General features: G+C 41.0%; 1 protein-coding gene across 13 annotated transcripts in view; it reads left to right on the forward strand.

Annotated features, from left to right (window-relative positions):
• The window catches only part of ART3 (ADP-ribosyltransferase 3 (inactive)), a 145,887-nt gene that overhangs the window by 122,792 nt on the left and 4,079 nt on the right, over positions 1–19,016 (forward strand). For 4 of the 13 annotated variants that reach the window (XM_064584645.1, XM_064584644.1, XM_064584647.1 and 1 more), the window contains exons 4-10: positions 11,211–11,243; positions 12,154–12,186; positions 13,461–13,508; positions 15,752–15,784; positions 16,761–16,793; positions 17,375–17,407; positions 18,906–18,938. The exons of 1 other annotated variant lie outside the window; for it this stretch is intronic. In XM_064584645.1, coding sequence (XP_064440715.1) covers positions 11,211–11,243; positions 12,154–12,186; positions 13,461–13,508; positions 15,752–15,784; positions 16,761–16,793; positions 17,375–17,407; positions 18,906–18,938 — 246 coding nt within the window. The remainder of the gene's footprint in view (positions 1–11,210; positions 11,244–12,153; positions 12,187–13,460; positions 13,509–15,751; positions 15,785–16,760; positions 16,794–17,374; positions 17,408–18,905; positions 18,939–19,016) is intronic. 8 more of the 13 variants (XM_045880973.3, XM_064584648.1, XM_045880974.3 and 5 more) reach the window with 8 other exon arrangements.

The raw sequence follows: 19,016 nt of genomic DNA on the forward strand, positions 1-19,016 counted from the left end.
AGAGGTAGAGGAGACTGAGAAGCAGACTCCCCACCAAGCAGGGAGCCCAACGTGCGGCTCGATCCCGGTACCCTGGGGTCATGACCTGAGCCGAAGGCAGACACCTAACCACCTGAGCCACCCAGTTGCCTCTCAGCTAAAGTTTTGTTTTGTTTTGTTTTTTAGATTTTATTTTTATTTATTTGACAGAGAGACAGCGGGAGAGGGAACACAAGCAGGGGGAGCAGGAGAGGGAGAAACAGGCTTCCCACAGAGCAGGGAGCATGATGTGGGGCTCGATCCCAGGACCCTGGGATCATGACCTGAGCCAAAGGCGCTTAATGACTGAGCCTCCCAGGTGCCCCTCAGCTAAAGTTTTTTTTTTTTTTAATTTTTATTTATTTATTTGACAGAGAGAGATACAGCGAAAGAGGGAACACAAGCAGGGGGAGAGGGAGAGGGAGAAGCAGAAGCAGACTCCCAGCTGAGCAGCGAGCCCGATGCGGGGCTCGATCCCAGGACCCTGGGATCATGACCTGAGCCGAAGGCAGACGCTTAACCATCTGAGCCACCCAGGCGCCCCTCAGCTAAAGTTTTTAATAATATATTTCAGCATGTTATTTCTTGATTTTTAAATTTTTAAACCTCATCAGTTACATTATCAGTAACTCAGTCTCAGCTTTTGTCTTTCTGTTCCACCAATCTTACCCTGTTGGGTTTATTGATTCATGTTTGCAATGTGACTCTTGTAGCTGTAGGCATCAATCCATGTTCAAGACAAAAGGAAAGGGAAGTGGGATGGCAGCTAGATCTTCCTATTTAATCAGGAAAGTAAAAACTTTCCCAGAAACTGCTAGTAGTTTTCTGATAACATATCATGGACCAGAACAGCTACTTGATAATCCATAACTTGAAGAAAAGCTTGGAAATGAGGTAATTAGCTTTTTTCAGCCTCTCTAGCACAGGGAGGCAAGGAGAAGGGAGTTAGAAATAGTTGTCATGTCAGTAAACCAAATATATCTCATAACCACCACCCTACGCTCCTCCTCAGTGTTTGTGCCTTTCCCCCTTCCCAATCCCCCATTGTAATAAAGACTGGTACCTTTTTATTTATTTTTTTAAGATTTTATTTTTTTATTAGAGCACGAGCAGGGGGAAGAGGCAGAGGCAGAGGGAGAAGCAGACTCCCTACTGAGCAGGGAACCTGATGTGGGGCTCCACTGCAGGACCCTGAGATCATGACCTGAGTTAAAGGCAGGCACTTAACCAACTGAGCCACCCAGGCACCCCAAGACTCATACCTTTTTAAATACCTTTTTTACCCCAGGGTTATTAGTTGTATGATTTTTTTTTTGTTTCCTTAGTTTTTTATATCCCATCAATGATTCACCTCCAAATCCTTAGAAATATAAATCTCCACTTAGTACATTCAGACATATCAGATACTTTCTCTCTTTTTTTTTGGAATATACTCCTGGATTCCCCCCATCAAACTACTCTGTGATGTACTCTTTAGGCCTGCTGAATATCCTAAAATCTCTCCTCACAACTGTAGAGACTTCCTTTTGTTTCTCCCCTGTGAGGAATCCCCTATACCTTGGATTTTCTCCTCTTTCTTGAATTACTTCTTTGTTTGGCAAGGGTGTGTGTTTTCTAAAAGTTTTCTGAGAAAAGGGACATTGAGGGAAATTTTTAAGACTTTGCATGTCTAAAAAATCTATCTGTAAGTTTGAATAATAGTTTGCATAGATTCGTATTTCTGTTTTGGAAACCATTTTCCTTGGAATTTTGGAGATATTCCTTCATTGTCTTCTGGTTTCTGGTGCTGCTGTTGAAGAGCAGGAAGCCATTCTAATTACTAAAACTTTGAATTAGACCTTATTTTTATCTTTGGATGGTTTTAGAATTTTTCCTCATCCCCAGCATTCTGAAATTTTATGATGTTGTGGCTTGGTGTCTGAGTGAAAGATTAATAAAACCCTTTCTCCTTCCTCCTGTGAAAATGGCCTCCTGTTGATCTTCTAACACTGTTTCTCTGTAATCTACTGAAGGTGAAATGACCACTGTGTAACCGTGTAACGCTACCTAATGGTAAACATAGCCCTTGATTGGTAAAATGCATCTGAGCTGGGAGGGTTGTGAATAAACTGTAAATATTTGGGGGAAGCCATAGCTTTGGGCATTCCCAAATGCGGTGTGACATATGCAGGTGTTTTTCTTGCTGAGTCCTGAAACTATACTCATGGACTGGCATAAGAGATACTGTCTTTTTGTGGAATGAGGCTACTAAGCTAGGATGGTTCCTGCACCCGCCTGTGTAAGCTTGTTTCCTTGTACCCGAGCCATCATTTTGGGAACAAAAGAACAGGCCTGGATTGCTGTGAGGACTTGCATTGAAGGGATGTATCTGATGCTGCCCTGCTGCTAAGTAGTGTGTTACGTTTCTTGCCTTGCATTCTTCTGTAAAACTGAGTAAACTAGTGAGAAGAGAGCCTTTTTGGGTCTTATGAGTGTGCCTGTCTGGCTGAGCCCAAAAACCAGGGCTGCTGATCAAGCAGGGTGAGTATTGCAGTAGGGCCTCAGAAGTGGGATAGACTTTTAGACCTTGACTCATTGTGGCCAAGGCACTATGAGATTAAAAAGTACAGGTAAGTAGGTAGGAAAGTACTGATGAGACACCATGCCGGGGTGGGGGCTGATCCACTTATGATTTAATGACAGAAGTGTTGTGGCCATTGAGACGCCTGGAGCACAGAATTTAAGGAAGGTCCTTACTCTTAGGGTCATATACTTGTACCATATGTAAACTTGCATGATTCTAAGAGTGAGTGCCTTTTTAAATTTCGCATTCATAGGCACCTCATTTGCCTCACCCCAGTCCTGGTCCTGCGTTGCAAGTGAATGAAACTATCTACCTTGAGAGGGAAGATGAAGACTGAAGCGAGTAAATTTGTATTGAGAGGAAAAGTGCCCATTCCTCTCATCAACCATATAGTGGACCTGACCAAAAACCAAGCCATTTAGATCTGGCTCATACCAGCTCACGGAAGCTGATTGTGGGCATACATCTCTTCCCAGTTCCTCATACATCACAGTAGCTTGAAATTGGCCATGGTTGAGAGCTTTACCATGGAAATCAGTGAACAGTACAAATCAGGACCCCACCACCCACCCCAGAACCTATTCACCTAACCAATACATCACAGCCAGAAACCCAGTTGAAGCTGGGATGACAAAATGATTCCACTTTGGTGCTCCTGATGCATTTGGCCAAATGCCATTTGTGGAGGAAGAAACCCTGGCTGCAGTAGATGGAGGCCAAATCAGTCACTGGTTGATGGACAAAAGGTGGGCAGTGGAACCCACAGAGTTGTTTGTGAGTGGGATTATTATGAACAAAAGGGGTGGAGCCATTGGGTTGATTGAGAATGAGCCAGGGCTCAGGTTTTCATGAGGAAGTGCAATATGAGCTCATGCGAGGAAGGGAGGAGAGGAATATGCACACCCCTTTGGGTATGCCCACAAAGTCAGGCAGAGGCTGTCACAGCAAGTTAATGTTCAAAGCAGCCACAAGGAGAGGACTTTGTGGACGCTCACATGCTCTATTTGTTTGGGAGCTCTGACAAAGGCCACTGCAATTGATCCTGTTGATTTAATGCCAAACTGAATTCTAACCAATGTCCTCTGCTGCCATCTGGAGACAACCATTGGGATCTCAGGGACGAAACCCCCCCCAAAAAGTAAAGCTAGGCTGTTTTCAACACTATGAAGGAAAATAGCCGGGGCTTTTAAAAACTCAAGCTGGAAGGATATAATCAGAACCTTGTTCCATTGTGACTGAATAAAACTCTGGATGAAAAAAAAAAAAACAGTTGTTTCTAAAAGGGATAAAAAATGATACCAAATCGGGACGTCTGGGTGGCTCAGTCAGTTAAGCGGCTGCCTTCAGCTCAGGTCATGATCCCAGTGCTCTGGGATCGAGTCCCGCATCGGGCTCCTTGCTCAGCAGGGAGCCTGCTTCTCCCTCTGCCTGCAGCTACCCCTGCTTGTACTCTCGCTCACTCTCTCTCGCCCACGCTCTTTCTTTCTAACAAATAAATAAATAAAATCTTTAAAAAAAAAAGATACCAAATTTAGTGCTAACACAGTCCTGTGTTGTTTTAAACTTGTTTATGATTTCCAAGATAACTAATTTTTATAAGACCCACAATAAGTTTTTATCTAAAAAAAAAATAGGTCATTTGGTTAGGAATTGGAGAAAACACCAGTGTCCCATTAGGTAATACAATTTCCTGGTGGTCAGAAATACTAATCCAAGGATATGTGAGTGAACTGTGAGTAAATGGCAACAAAACCCTTTCTCCTTCCGCACTGGGGAAGTTACTGCAGGTTAACCTTCTGCTGTACTGCTTTCCTAGAAAACCTGATTAAAGGTGGAATGTCAGTGGTGTAATCAGGCTACATTCCTTACTTTTAAAAAAGACGCAAGGGCGCCTGGGTGGCTCAGATGGTTAAGCGTCTGCCTTCGGCTCAGGTCATTATCCCAGGGTCCTGGGATCGAGTCCCACATCGGGCTCCCGGCTCAGCGGGGAGCCTGCTTCTCCCTCTCATGCTGTTTCTCTCTCACTCTCTAAAAAATAAATAAAATCTTTAAAAAAAAAAAAAAAAAGACCCAAGACCCCATTTGGAAAACTGTACCTGGATTGGGAAGACTATAGATGAATTATAATACCTGGTAGAAAACCATAGCTTTGGGATTCCCTGTACTTTATAGTGCAGATACAAGGTTTTATTGGAAGAATACTTAGAGAAATAGTAGAGTGTACATCATACTCTGAACTCTAGCCCTGGACTCCAGTGGCTGATATTAGTCTATTTTGTTAATCTTACCCAGACCTGTTGAGCCAGCTCTCTGCTAAGCCATCAAAAGGGGAAAAGAAGGTAAACCTACAGAGCTATCGGCGACTTAGTTTGTATAAATCCATGCCTATTCCTTGAGGGCTCATTAAATATAAGTATCTTCATTGGTTCTAATTGACACTCTTTTTTAGCCTTCCCTGGGAGGAGTGAAGTTTCAGTGCAGTTGTCTGAGATTGGCTGGGACTGGGACATCAATAAGATCTCATGTAGAGAGGACATGACATATTCATCACTAGGAGAAATTCACAGTATGAGTCAACACCTAGAGCAATTTGGAAGGCTGTTCAGACAGTTTATCTATATTTATAGCAAAAGAGAGAGCTCTTCACCACCAACTTCCTCCAGACTTTCATCCACCAAACTTGTTCATCCCAATAATCAGTCAGTGTTCAACCAGAGAATCAGAATCAGTAGAAAATATATGGGAAATATATATTAAGTCACTAACTGCAAGGATTTAATATATATTAAGTCATATATATTAAGTGGGGGCTAGCAAGGCAAGTCCAAATCTGTAGGTCAGGCTGTCAGGAAGGGCAGGCTGGAACTTTTGGGCATTAGCTGAAGCTGTGTCTACAGGCAGAATTTCTTCTTCTGGGAAGCCTCAGTCTCTTAAGGCCTTTCAGCTGATTGAATCAGGCCCACCTGATTACCTTGGCTATCTCCCTTACTTAAAGTTAACTGATTATAGACTCTAATCACATCTACAAAATACTTTCAAGGCAGCAACTAGATTAGTGTTTGGATAACAGAGGACTGTATCCTAGACATCTGACATAAATAAAACTGACCCTCACACCTATATTAGTTATCCATCTCTGCATAACAAATTAGTCCAGAATTTAGTGGCTTAAAACAACACTTATTATTTCACAGTTACTTTGGGTCAGGAGTCTGGGTGTAATGTAGTTGGGTCTTTTTGGATCTTGCTGTCTCACGAGGCTACAGTCATCATAAGACTTGACTGGGAATGATTTGCTTCCCAGCTCACTCACAGGATTGTTGATAGGATTCGGTTCCTTGTAGGTCGTTGACTAAGACCTCGGTTCTTCATGAGCTGTTGACCAGAGGCCTCCCTTATTCCTAGCCACATAGGCCTCTCCATAGAGTATCTCACAACATGGCAGCTTGCTTCTTCAGAGTAAGCAAGAGAGAGAGCAAGAAAGAGTGCCAGTAAGTCATAGTCTTTTGAAACCTAATCACGGAAGTAACATCTCATCATGTGTGCTGTATTCTGTTTGCTAGAAGCAAGTCACTAGTTCATTCCACACTCAAGAGGAGAGGATTATATAAGGGTGTAACTACCAGGAGGCAGGGTTGTTGGGAACCGTATGAGAAGCTGCCTACCATAATCCCAACCCATTACATGCTGTCACTTCCTCTTGGGGATGATCCAGATTGGCTGTCCTTTTTTCCATAATGATCAGTTCCACAGTGACCTCTCTGGCAAAGGAGACTAGCTACAGAACCACTGGAAGCAGAGTAAGCCTACAGTCTCATATACTGGTGTTTTTGATCTAATCAATATGAACGGTTTATTTGCTGAGGTCATATGAAATATAAATATATATTCATTTACTGAAGTAAAAGCAGGTTTTATATAAATGTCCATCCACTGAGGTCAGGACAAGCACACCTACACAAAAAGGAGGAGAGTATACTATTCCTCCAATTCACCTCATTCTTTAATACCTAATTCCTTGGAGCTTGGGAACTCAGCCAAGACAGGTTAGCATGGTTGTATGCAACTTATAAATAGCTGAAGATAGTCAGACCAGTTCACCCTGTAGAGATCTTCAGTGGGGAGGCTGATAGAATTTTTTATTGAAAGCCCTAATCCTTTGCTTATAGAGCCAGAAGCTGTAGTAGGGACAATGGCCACACATGCTTGATTTGTTTTGCCAGTCTCCAGATGCCTTTCTTTAGATGCATTCGCCGCATAAACATGTATATGTATAACATAAAGATTGACTTCATGAGTTGTGTTTGCTGTGTTTGTTTCCATAGAGAGGGACTGCATATGGTTTTATCTTTAGTAATCAGTTCTGAGTGTCTCAGTGGCCTGATCATACAGCTTTAGAGCATTAGCGTTGGCACTGGTAGATTTCAGTCAGTCCCAAGGTGGTGCCTGGGTCCCTGCCAGGATCACCATTTGAAGTTCTTCTCCTCACAAGAACATCCAAGGCAATGAACAAATTATTATTAAAATGGATGAATACAGCATTCCATTGGATTTGTCCAACCTGGGGGCAGGCTGTTTTATTAGAGAACTGTACTGTCTTCTCAGGTGCGAATTCTTGTAGGTAAGGCCCCTATTGAGCCAGTAGTTTGGGTAAAGTAGTAAGTAAGCTTTTGTTGTGTCTAATGCAGAGGTTCTCAAATTTTCTTGGTTCATGGTGTCCCTAGTGTTGTCGTAATTGTTTTCACAGTGTCCACAGGCTAAAAGAAATACCTGAAAGTTCCATTTATTAAGTGAAGTCAAACAACTCAATAAGTATTATGTTCATCTAAGAATTAGAAACATCTTAGTAATAACTATTTTAAAAAATAATACACAAATTTTTAAAAAAATACTTCATTCTTAGCCACAATAACTTGCTAATGGGATGTGTGTGCCTATTGGACACTGCACAGCTTCTCAAAGCTTGGAATCAGATTGGATACCACCTTATTTGCTGATCCACATTGATTTTCACATATATTTGCTTTTTATCACAATTGCTGAGAACGCAGCCTTGTAAATATTTGAGGTCATCAAACAGAATGTAACATGGCATACCTTTGAAACTGCATTCTACTTCAAGCTAGTAGTTCATGCTATATCTGACAGATACCAAGTACATCTGTGTTTGTCCTAAAATTTTAAAATATCCCTTGGGAGCCCTGTGAATTTCTGCCACTGTTCGGAAACTGCAGTTCTGATAGATGGACAGGCACCTGTTTGTGAAAGTGGTTAAGGCCTTAGCAGCCAGGTTTGGCTCTTAATTGGAAGTAAAATTTCCATGTGATGGAACTTTTGGGGTTTTATCCTACCTATGGGACTTAAGTTCAGAGAGAATCCATTGCATGATAAGATAGGGGTTTGGAGAGTCATGACTTTTCTTTCAGTGAGACAGTCTGTCTCAGTCCCAGTGACAGGCTAGCTGTAGCAGCCCTGCAAAGGGCTTGTGTGCAGAAACCCAGTGATCAACAAATACCGCCTTAGTCTTGTTGCTGGAAATTCCAACCAGCTGTGAGTTTGGTCACAGACATCTGTAATTTCTTAGGATCTGAAGGAGATTGGGAATTCCTGAGAGGCTTTATTTACTCTTGTCTGGACTGTTTCTAAGTCTTCTTACTGTAGAGTTCACTGCTAAAATGACAACTTACAAGGTTTTCCAGTGTGACTGGTGGGAATAGGCACTACTCTTGTTCCTGTGGGTTCTTTTCCGGGCCTCACGTAGTTTCCTCACATGTGTAAGTTGGACAGTATTTTGCTCAATACTTGAGGGAAACCCTTTGAAGATCTCTGGAGCTCTCTGTGCAGCTACCTTCTCTTTAGTACTCTGTAAAAACCAAATTATCTTGGTAATTTCTTTGTGGAAAAAATTTAAGCTATTCAACGGTTGTAATGTCATTCAAGTTCTCTATTTATTTATTTATTTTTTTAAGATTTTATTTATTTGACAGAGAGAGACAGCCAGAGAGGGAACACAAGGAGGGCAAGTGAGAGAGGGAGAAGCAGGCTTCCTGCAGAGCGGGGAGCCCGACGCGGGGCTCGATCCCAGGACCCTGGGATCATGACCTGAGCTGAAGGCAGATGCTTAACCGACTGAGCCACCCAGGTGCCCCTCTATTTATTCTTGAGTTATTTTGGTAAAGTCTGTTTTTCTGGGTATTTGTCTTATATTTCAAATTTATTGGCCTAAAGCTAGTCATAGTAATCTCATGGTTTTTTTTTTACACCTACCAAATCTGTGGTTATATTCTCTTCTTTCATTCCCTATGTATTTCTGCCTTCTCCTGTTTATTTTTGATCAGTCTCATTCATTTTAATCCTGTTACTGCTTTAGAAACCCAAAATAGTTTACTTTCTGCTGTTGAAACACTAATGGAAAATTAAATCCAAAGTCAAATAGGGAGGAGAAACGCAGTCTTGAATAAATGGATCTGTATTAAACATTAAAGGAGATCCATCTCTACTACTGAGAAGGCTCTCAAAAATTTGGTGCATAAAAAATCACTTGGAGTCCTTGTTTAAAATGTAGATTACAAGACATCACCCCCAGAAATTCTTTGTCAGTAGTCCTGGCGAGGGTCCTGGAATTTGCGATTTCAGTAAACACCCAGATGATTCTGAAGTATGTGATTAGCAGATTACACTTTAAGAAACATACTCTAATTTGTGGTACAGATGAAAGATAAAGGCTTTAAAATTCCCCAGCGTTGGGGCACCTGAGTGGCTCAGTCGTTAACTGTCTGCCTTCGGCTCAGGTGTTGATCCCAGGGTCCTGGAATCAAGCCCTGCATCAGGCTCCCTGCTCAGTGGGAAACCTGCTTCTCCCTCTCCCACTCACCTTGCTTGTGTTCCCTCTCTCCCTGTCTCTCTCTCTGTCAAATAAATATATAAAATCTTAAAAAAAAAAAAAATTCCCCAGTGTCTAGTCCCCTGGCTGAATCTATTATACCTATAGCTTTCTTAGCTACATCTTCCCTCATCTTTACCTCACCCTCAGCTAAGCCCTCTGAGTGAGACTTGCACTCATTCATCTCCTGCTAATGCGATATTTTTTATTAGTCTCTAGACTGTTTTTTTGTTTGTTTTTTGTTTTTTAATTTCTAGTTTAGCTAGAGACCTAAGGTTAGCCTCAGGGCACCATCCAGATTCTAATAGATCTGTACCATTTCCTGGACCAGTAGAAACTGGACCAAGTCATCTAGATTCTTGGTTCAAACTCCCCAAATGGAACAGGATTTGAGAGCAGATTACAGAAAAGCACATCTCTCATAGTGAAGCCAGATCTCTTAGGGATTCCCCCATTTTATATGGAGAGATTCATCCTCAGGTAGCTGAATATCCAGATTAGATCAGTGAATTAGCCAGGCATGGAGAAGAGACCATAGGACTCTAGGCCATCCTGGCATTCTTGGAGGCCCTCCGTGGCTCATGCTGGCACCAAATCTAAACGTCCTCCCACTGAAGTTCTTGCCTTAACCTCTGTTGGGCAGGCTAGCAGATATCCCTGGATGTCATGTCTCAGAGGAGTCACTGCAGCACTGATGATTTAGTTTTATAAGGCCCTAGACCCAGCAAGAGGGTCTAGGGCCTTATAAAGATACAGTGATAGATGCCATATTCTTGCTTTCCAAAAACTATGGATTTCCTTACATATATAGATCAGTGTTCTGGGATAGACCATTTGTTTATGTGAATGTGAAGGATCTTTCTTTATATATCCAAGGATCTTTAAGATCTGATTGAGATTCTTTTGTCCAGTGAATAGGAATTGTCATAGGGGCATCTGGGTGGCTCAGTAAGATAAGCGTCTGACTCTTGATTTAGACTCAGGTCATGATCTCAGGGTATGAGATTGAGCCACAGTCGTGCTCCATGCTGAACGTGGAGTCTGCTTAAGATTCTCTCTCTCCACCCCTCCCCCTGCTCTTGTGCATGCACATGCCCTCTCACTCTCTCTCTCTCTTAAAAAAGAAATTGTCATAGTAAAAGGATAGGTTTTCTGTTGAGGACATTTAGTATCTGAAGAGAAGATTAATTAGACACATAATTTTTCTCCTAACGTTTGCCAACTAATCATAGAATAGAATCATAAAGTGTTAGCCTTGGATGGGCATTTGGAGGTTATTTGAAGCAAACTCCCAGTGAAAGATACAGATAAGGATAGTGAATTCCCGAAACATTAGATGTTTTGTCAAAGATCATACTGCTGTTAAATGGCTGTAATGTGAGTACAAAAATGTAATTGTTCCGCATTTCAACTCCCACCAAATTATGGATCTGATAGACTAAAATTGACAGATTAGATTACCAGTAGCTATAAGACCAATTTGAGATCTTTACTGGGGCAGGGGCGCCTGGGTGGCTCAGCGTTAAGCGTCTGCCTTTGGCTCAGGTCTTGATCCCAGGGTCCTGGGATCGAGCCGCGCATCAGGCTCCCTGCTCAGCGGGAAGCCTGCTTCTCCCTCTCCCACTCCCCCTGCTTGTGTTCCCTCTCTCACTGTGTCTCTCTCTGTCAAATAAATAAATAAAATCTTTGAAATCTTTTCTAGGGCATAGAGTATCTAACTAATAAAGCTCTATCTTCATGTTTCAGGACTAAAAACTGAAAATTGTGTTGAGAACATGGGTAAGATATGCATTTAAAGTATTATTTCTGAATGGGAATATGCTGTCTCCCGATACGGGTCAGAGCCACCCACCCCGTTGTCATTCTGCAGCCATCATCTTCTCAAGGCTGACTTGTGCTGCTGCTTGTGCTGCTACAGCCACCACCACCACCACCGTCCCGTCAGTTGGAGGGCCCAGGAGCCTCTGTGGCTTGCGCTCCACCCCCAGCCCTGCCTGTGGCTGTTCTCTCAAACACTGCGTTTGCCTTGGGCGTGCAAGGACCATGCCACTCTCACCCTAGCCTGTCCTTGGAGGAGCTTAAGGACTTTTGAATGTCCCTACATGATTCCTATGCACAGTGCTAGATTCATATTCCCATATTTTGATATCTTAGGAAATAACATTTGGGAGACCAAAAAGGAAAGGAATATAGTGCATATGGCTGAAGGGGACTGAGGGGACAGAATCGTAATGTGGTCTGTCTGACCTTCCTCAGGGAAAAATAGGAGGAGGTAACAAAAATAATCTTCCTTAGAGGACCATGGGAAAGATTTGGGAAGATAAACAGGAATTCTAGGAGGAGGAGCTTTATCAGATAAGCCCAACAGACTTGAACCAAAGTTTCCAGAAAGTGCTTTAGGCTAATGCATGCTTTGGGTGGATCCCTTTGAAGATTTCCTTGTTAAAAAGTTTGACTATAAAGTTCTGTTTCTAGCTGTGTTCCTGGCTAGTTTTTCTGTGAATTCTTCATGTAGTTAAAATCCATACCCATTTGTTTTTGAAATTGAAATTTTATATTTCTCATATTACTGTATTTTTGGAAGCCAAGTTAAATCTTTTTTATTAATAAACATTTAAAAATAGACTGAACCTGACATTACTTACATCTGAGCATAGTACTAGGTAATGAAAACATGTTTGTATTTCAGAACATCATCTACCCATCTATATCTACAGCCCTGGTAAGTGTGCTCTAATTTTTAAAAATAATCCTTACATGGATGTTTAGTATTTAGTAGCTCTTTCCTGTTTAGCAAATTCACTTCTTAGTGAAGAAAGAGTACTTTGCAGGTATGAAGGTGTAACTTGAGAGAAAAGAGATGGGGAAAAAAGAATTTATTCTGGGGGAAACTTAACTTTTTGTTAATGGGAAGGTTGTGTCTCTGGAGATCTGAATAATACGGAAACATTCTGGGGAGTAAGGTTGGTAGGTCCCGAAGGGCTAGTTGCTCTTGACAGGCCTGAGGGCCTGTTATATAGCTCTGTATTCCGTCATTGAGATTAGCCTGTGTGGCACCACACATCCAGATGAAAGCAGAAAAGCTACTCATTTTCATCTGTCAAATATGCTGATGTTTGCGATTATTTGACTAAAATATCTGGGTGATTGGATGCTTTCCCCATTAAGCTTCCACTTCCATTGATATGACTCAGATCACTTTTTTGCATAAGTTCCTTGTGTGTTTGGCCCATTTAGCTACAGTAAGTTTTTCTTTACTGAAGAGAGGAAAGCATCTGGCTTTTCCTTAAGTATGCAATTTATTTGATGTTTGGAAGATACTTCCTGCCCGGACGTGAAGCATTTTGTGAAGCTTCACGTGAAGCCCCTGAGGACTTGCTTAACAGCACTTCTTATTGGCCCATTGCAGCCACAAGTTTTACTGGTCATTTCACATGGACTTCAGCTAACTCTTCAAGACGGACATTTTTCTACCTCATTGAGATCCCCAGGAGACTTGCTCTATGTGATGATTTTTCTTTCTCTTGTTTCTTTCTTTTTTTTTTTTTTTATTTCTCCATAATGTCCACAGGATAGTGGTTTCTTTTTTTTTAATTTTATTTTATTATGTTAATCACCATACATCCTTAATTTTTGATGTAGTGTTCCATGATTCATTGTTTGTGTATAACACCCAATGCTCCATTCAATATGTGCCCTCTTTAATATACCCATCACCAGGCTAACTCATCCCCCCACCCCCTCCCCTCTAGAATCCTCAGTTTGTTTCTCAGAGCCCATAGTTTCTCATGGTTCGTCTCCCTGATTTTTCTTAATAAAAGGGGCCAGAGGAAGGTTCCAGCCCAATTCGGTGCATTTAGATTCTGGCTGACACTTAAATTTAGTAGCTTTAGTTTACTGGACATACCAAGTGGTTCTTTGTGGCTCTAATATCTGAAAATAGTTTGCTGTAACTATAGTTATTCTCAATTTTTTTTTATCATTAAAATGGATAAGTTTCTTCTTATAACTTAGGTGAGAAAGACCAGAACCTTGAAGACCCTGGTAAGACATTTTTGTAAACTCTGGGGGTTTTCATTGGCAATATAGCTCTCTTAGGGATGGAAACAGGTAAGCATAACACAGTAAGGAAAAGTGGGAAGAAGACAGAACCCACTTTAGCTTACTAGTTTGGTATATCAGAGCCCTCCTGAGTTATATAGATAGACCTTTATAAAGATGATGCAGTAGCCTTGTCTCTTACTTAACTCTTCTGTTTAACTCCGAGATGACCGACAGAGCATTTAGAGACATGATATGAGGAACTAGTTCTTTTTTTTTTTTTTTTTTTAAGATTTTATTTATTTATTTTGAGAGAGAGAGAATGAGAGAGAACACATGAGAGGGGATAGGGTCAGAGGGCAAAGCAGACTCCCTGCCGAGCAGGGAGCCCGCCCGATGCGGGACTCGATCCAGGGACTCCAGGATCATGACCTGAGCCGAAGGCAGTCGCTTAACCAACTGAGCCACCCAGGCGCCCTGAGGAACTAGTTCTAAAGAGTATATTTTCTGTGCTCACTTTGGCAGCACATATACTAAAGAGCATATTTTCTGTTTTTATGTTAGCTGTTATATGGATAGAGGAAGGTGTGACTAATTACAAACTCTTGTAACCTAGGGTGTTGGGCAGGGGCATTAAAAAATGGCGTTATTTTTTTCTAAATTAAAATGTTTTCTGTATTTATTTCTGCTTCCAGCAATCTGAGTAATAGATGCTTTTAGCTATATCCATCTGATTATTTGGTATATTTCGAAGTACAGCTCATTCCGAAGTTTTTGTTCTTGTCTTTTTTTATAATGGTATTACTCAAATGTCCTCAAGGGTGCTGGGGCAGGGACACTCACAAATTAATGGTAAGATTAAAATTTGGAACTTTTCTGAAGGACAGTTTGATGGTATGTATTACTAGCCTTAAAAAGTCCATACCTTTTAACCTAGTTATAACACATTTGTGTTATATCCTATATCCTTGTACTAAGGAAATAAAGATTTGTGTACAAAATGTTTACAGTGTGTGGTGGCCAAAATTTATAAATAACCTTAGTGTCCAACAGTTGGGTATTGTTAAATACTATCCATATAATGAAATACTAAACAAATCATATCTTTTTTAAAGATTTATTTATCCATTGTAGAGAGAGCACATGCACGCATGTGAGCCAGTGGAGGGGCAGAGGAAGAGGGAGAGAAGGTGACTCTATGCTGAGCCACCCAGGTGCCCCTAAAAATCATATTTTTGAAAAGTATGAGAAAGTGCTTATAATATAGTGGCAAGTAAAATATATAAAAACATATGAACTGTAATAGCAGTTTATTTAAAAATTTCAAAAGAGGGGCGCCTGGTGGCTCGGTTGGCTATCCGACTCTTGATTTCAGCTCAGGTCATGATCTAAGGGTTATGAGATCAAGCCCCATGTTGGGCTCTGTGCTTATTAGCAGGGAATCTGCTTATCTCTCTGTCTCTCTCTCTTGCTCTAAAATAAATAAATCTTAAATGTCAAAAGATACGAACTTCCAGTTATAAGAGAAATAAGTACTGGAGATATAATGTATAGTAGGATGAGTATAGTAGTACAGCAGTATGGTACATTTGAAAGTTTTTAAGAGAGTAGATCTTGAGAGTTCTTATCACAAGAAAAAAGCCATTTTTTTTCTTTTTTAAAATATATGAGATGCTGGATGTTAATTGTGATCATTTCACAATATATGTAAGTCACATTATGCTGTACACCTTAAACTTACACAGTGCTGTCTATCAGTTACATCTCTCAAGGCTGGAAAAAAATGCTTAAAAATGTATATGTACATATACATAGCAAAGAAATTGAAAGGAGATATACCAAAAATATTGAGGATGAGTAGCTCTGAGATCTGGGATTCTGAGTAATTTTTAATGATTTCCTGTGTTTTTCCAAATTATCTGTAATTATAATGTATTATGTAATCAAATTTTATTCTTAATATGACAAATGTAGTTTGGAGTTTTTGGACTGATCTTAAAAAAAAAAAATCACAAAGAGCTGTTGTTTTGCTTAATCTAGGAGAGAGCCTGGGTCTCTAGCCATAGTTGTTCTCACCATAAGTCAGTCAAGTTCCAGTGGATTAAATTTTCTCCCCTTTTACCCTGGTCCCTGCCATCTCTCAAAGCTTTTAGTTTTTCACTGTAAATAGCCATATAAATACAAGATTAAATTAATTTTCAAGTTGATTGCATTTTTCACTAAAGAGTTTCTGTTCTCATCTTTAGAAATGAAAAGCCAGGAGTCCACTGTCTTATTTGGTAAGTGATCTTTTTCCTTACCCTCTGCGACTAGCTACAAGGTTAGCGGGAAACATAAGGGCTGACTAACTGGACATGGAGAGTTTGAGGAATGAGTTAAGCCAGAACAGAGGGATTCCATGCAGTGTACTAAGCACTTTTATGACTTATTTCCTTTAATCATCACTTACTTACAAACCTATGATGTATTTCTTTTGCATAAATAAGAAATTGAAGCTCAGAAGGATTAAGAAGCCTGCCCAATCATAGAGCTAATAATTTTTTTTTTTTTAAGATTTTATTTATTTATTTGACAGAGAGAGAGATAGCGAGAGCAGGAACACAAGCAGGGGGAGTGGGAGAGCGTGAAGCAGGCTTCCTGCCGAGCAGGGAGCCCGATGTGGGACTCGATCCCAGGACCCTGGGATCATGACCTGAGCCAAAGGCAGACGCTTAACGACTGAGCCACCCAGGCGCCCTAGAGCTAATAATTATAATGACAATAAAACTAAATCACACAGAGTCTTTTTTTTTTTTTTTAAAGATTTTATTTATTTATTTGACAGAGAAAGACACAGCGAGAGAGGGAACACAAATGGGGGGAGTGGGAGAGGGAGAAGCAGATTCCCTGCCGAGCAGGGAGCCCGATGCGGGACTCGATCTCGGGACTCCAGGATCATGACCCGAGCCGAAGGCAGTCGCTTTAACCAACTGAGCCACCCAGGCGCCCTCACACAGAGTCTTAAACTCAGTACTGTTTCATTTAAAAGCTGCTGTACTAGGACTGACTTATAAAGATAAGATTGGAGAGATAGGGGCCAGATCATGGAAGTTCTTAAAGTCCAGGCTAAGGAGTGGGCTTTGTCAGAGAATGAAGAGCCACTGAAAGGTGTTTTTGTTGTTACTTTTTTTAGGGTTGGGGGGGAGGGTGTAGACAAAAGAGAGTATTCACAGTGCAAGATAATTGATTAACACTAATACTCATTTCTGTCTTGAGGTATGACAAGCCATGAACCCACCCAAATACCTGGTAAGACAGCTTTCTTTTTACCCTTTGGGCCCAAGTATGAGGTGAGAAGAATTCCCCCAGGCATTAAAGAATGTATTATCATGAGACTGTTATTCATTAACCGTTCCCTTACAGCTGCCTACTAGCCATTCTACAAAGATTTAGCTGGAGAAGAGAGTAGAGAGGAAAAAAGAGTCTTTCATCTCTAGTATACATGTGTTCCTGGAGCAGAAAAGTTAGCTTCTTAGGGGCATGGCTGAAGGCAAGGCTGCTGGGACCTGGAGGTATGCAAGCCAGCACCTTCTAGGTTCTACAGCTAACGTTACTCGGCAGAAACTTCAGCTTCACACGAAAGCTGAAAGGTAACAAAATATAGTCTTCTGGCATATAGACAAACTCAGTGTGCGGTGCCATGGCAGAAGACTCCTCTAAGCTTGAAGTGGATTTGCACAGCGAGGGTTCTCATAGCCAGAAGTTTCAAATAAAAAGCCAGAAACTACAGTGCAGTGGGAGCTTTGGCACTTGTATCACTTAGATAAGAGGTGGGAAAATACACTCACTGGAGCAAACTGTAAGTTACTGAAAGCTTCTTTCTCATTTAGGAATGAAAATTCCAGAAATGTTTTCACTACCAGGTAAGCAGTGGTTGGCATATGAGAGAGGAAGCTGCCAATTTGGGGGGTATAGTTATAATTGTCACCATTAGATAATGCAGGGGAGCCTGAGTACTTTGTACAAGATCATGTAAGTGAATAAAGGACCCACGTCTCTTAACTTACGACCTAGTACCCACCCATTCCTTAAGACGTGGTTCTTCAAGTGTTTTTCCAGTTTTATTTTACCATGGCAGATTTAACTTACCTATAAGATATAATCATGAAAATGTCAAATAGGTATTTAAACAGTGTGAGGCTGTTGGTGAGAACAAGGCCATTGAGGGGCCTTGAGCTTCTGTGGCCAGAGAAACTGAACAGTAATTTCTTTTTTTTTTTTTAATTTTTAAATTTTTTATTTTTTTAAAAGATTGTATTTATTTATTTGACAGAGACACAGCGAGAGAGGGAACACAAGCAGGGGGAGTGGGAGAGGGAGAAGCAGGCTCCCTGCAGAGCAGGGAGCCCGATGTGGGACTCGATCCCAGGACCCTGGGATCATGACCTGAGCCGAAGGCAGTCGCTTAACCGACTGAGCCAGCCAGGCGCCCTGAACAGTAATTTCTGTCAAGTTCCTCAGAAGGGGCTTAGAACTTAATGCTTACAGAGGAGGAAAAAGTCTCTAAACTTAATTTTTTTCCTGGGACAAAGAGAAGTAAATTTTTAAAAAAGTGGACATAATTTCCAAGAGAGCTGTGGACAGTATTAACAGTTCTCTGCTTCAGAATTGTTATCTTTCAAATACGGCTAATAATTGTCATGTTTACCTTATGGGAATATCTGTAAGGACTAGAAAAACACAGAATCTCAGGGTTCAAGCCGCCATTTAATGCTTAAATCTTTTCTCCTGAGTTCTTGCAGTATTTTGAAAATAATTTTTGGTATGTCTTATTATTATGGAATGAATAGCACAGTGCTGAGCTTTGCCTAACATCGCTGTCTATGGAAATAGCACAGTGCTGTATACAAAGACAGCATATTCACAGTTAATCGCCTCACTCACAGATTTAGGCCCAGAGAGAAGGTCCAGCAGCTCTTTTATATTCACCTGGATTTGCCACGTTGGGCCACATGTTTGTTTGCTCACAACTTTGAAGTGAACCTCTAACAACACTGATGACACATCTTGTGTGTCTACAACCCTTCAACTCAGTGACCTGAGTTTGTGTAGTGTTCTCATTGGCTCCTTCAAGCCAGTGGTTATCTGAAAGGCAGCTGCTGAGCCGGGCAGGGAATGAACACAGGCTGTGTAGACCCCTAGTTTCATTAAGTCTCTCCTCTGCCATTTTCCTCTGGGTAACTTATATATAAGTTATTTCACTTTTCTTTGCTTCTGCTTCCAAATCTGTAAAATGAAGAAAACGTCTTGCAGGACTGATTAAAGTCCTAATGAGATAAAGTCTGGCAAAATGAATGGTAGTTTAAAATAGTAGTAAATGGTAGTTGTCTTTCTTATTATCTGAAATTCTTTCTCATTTAGGAATAAAAGTGGTACAACTGGATGAAAAACCTGGTAATAAATTCTTTATTGGGGGTGGAGGTATCATGGTTTTCTGGGCCCTTTACCATCATCATTCAGTTAGCTCAGTCT

The sequence above is a fragment of the Mirounga angustirostris genome, unplaced genomic scaffold (genome assembly GCF_029215605.1).
Source record: "Mirounga angustirostris isolate CCGP_5_RB_7025 unplaced genomic scaffold, mMirAng1.0.hap1 SCAF_2, whole genome shotgun sequence".
Taxonomy (NCBI): domain Eukaryota; kingdom Metazoa; phylum Chordata; class Mammalia; order Carnivora; family Phocidae; genus Mirounga; species Mirounga angustirostris.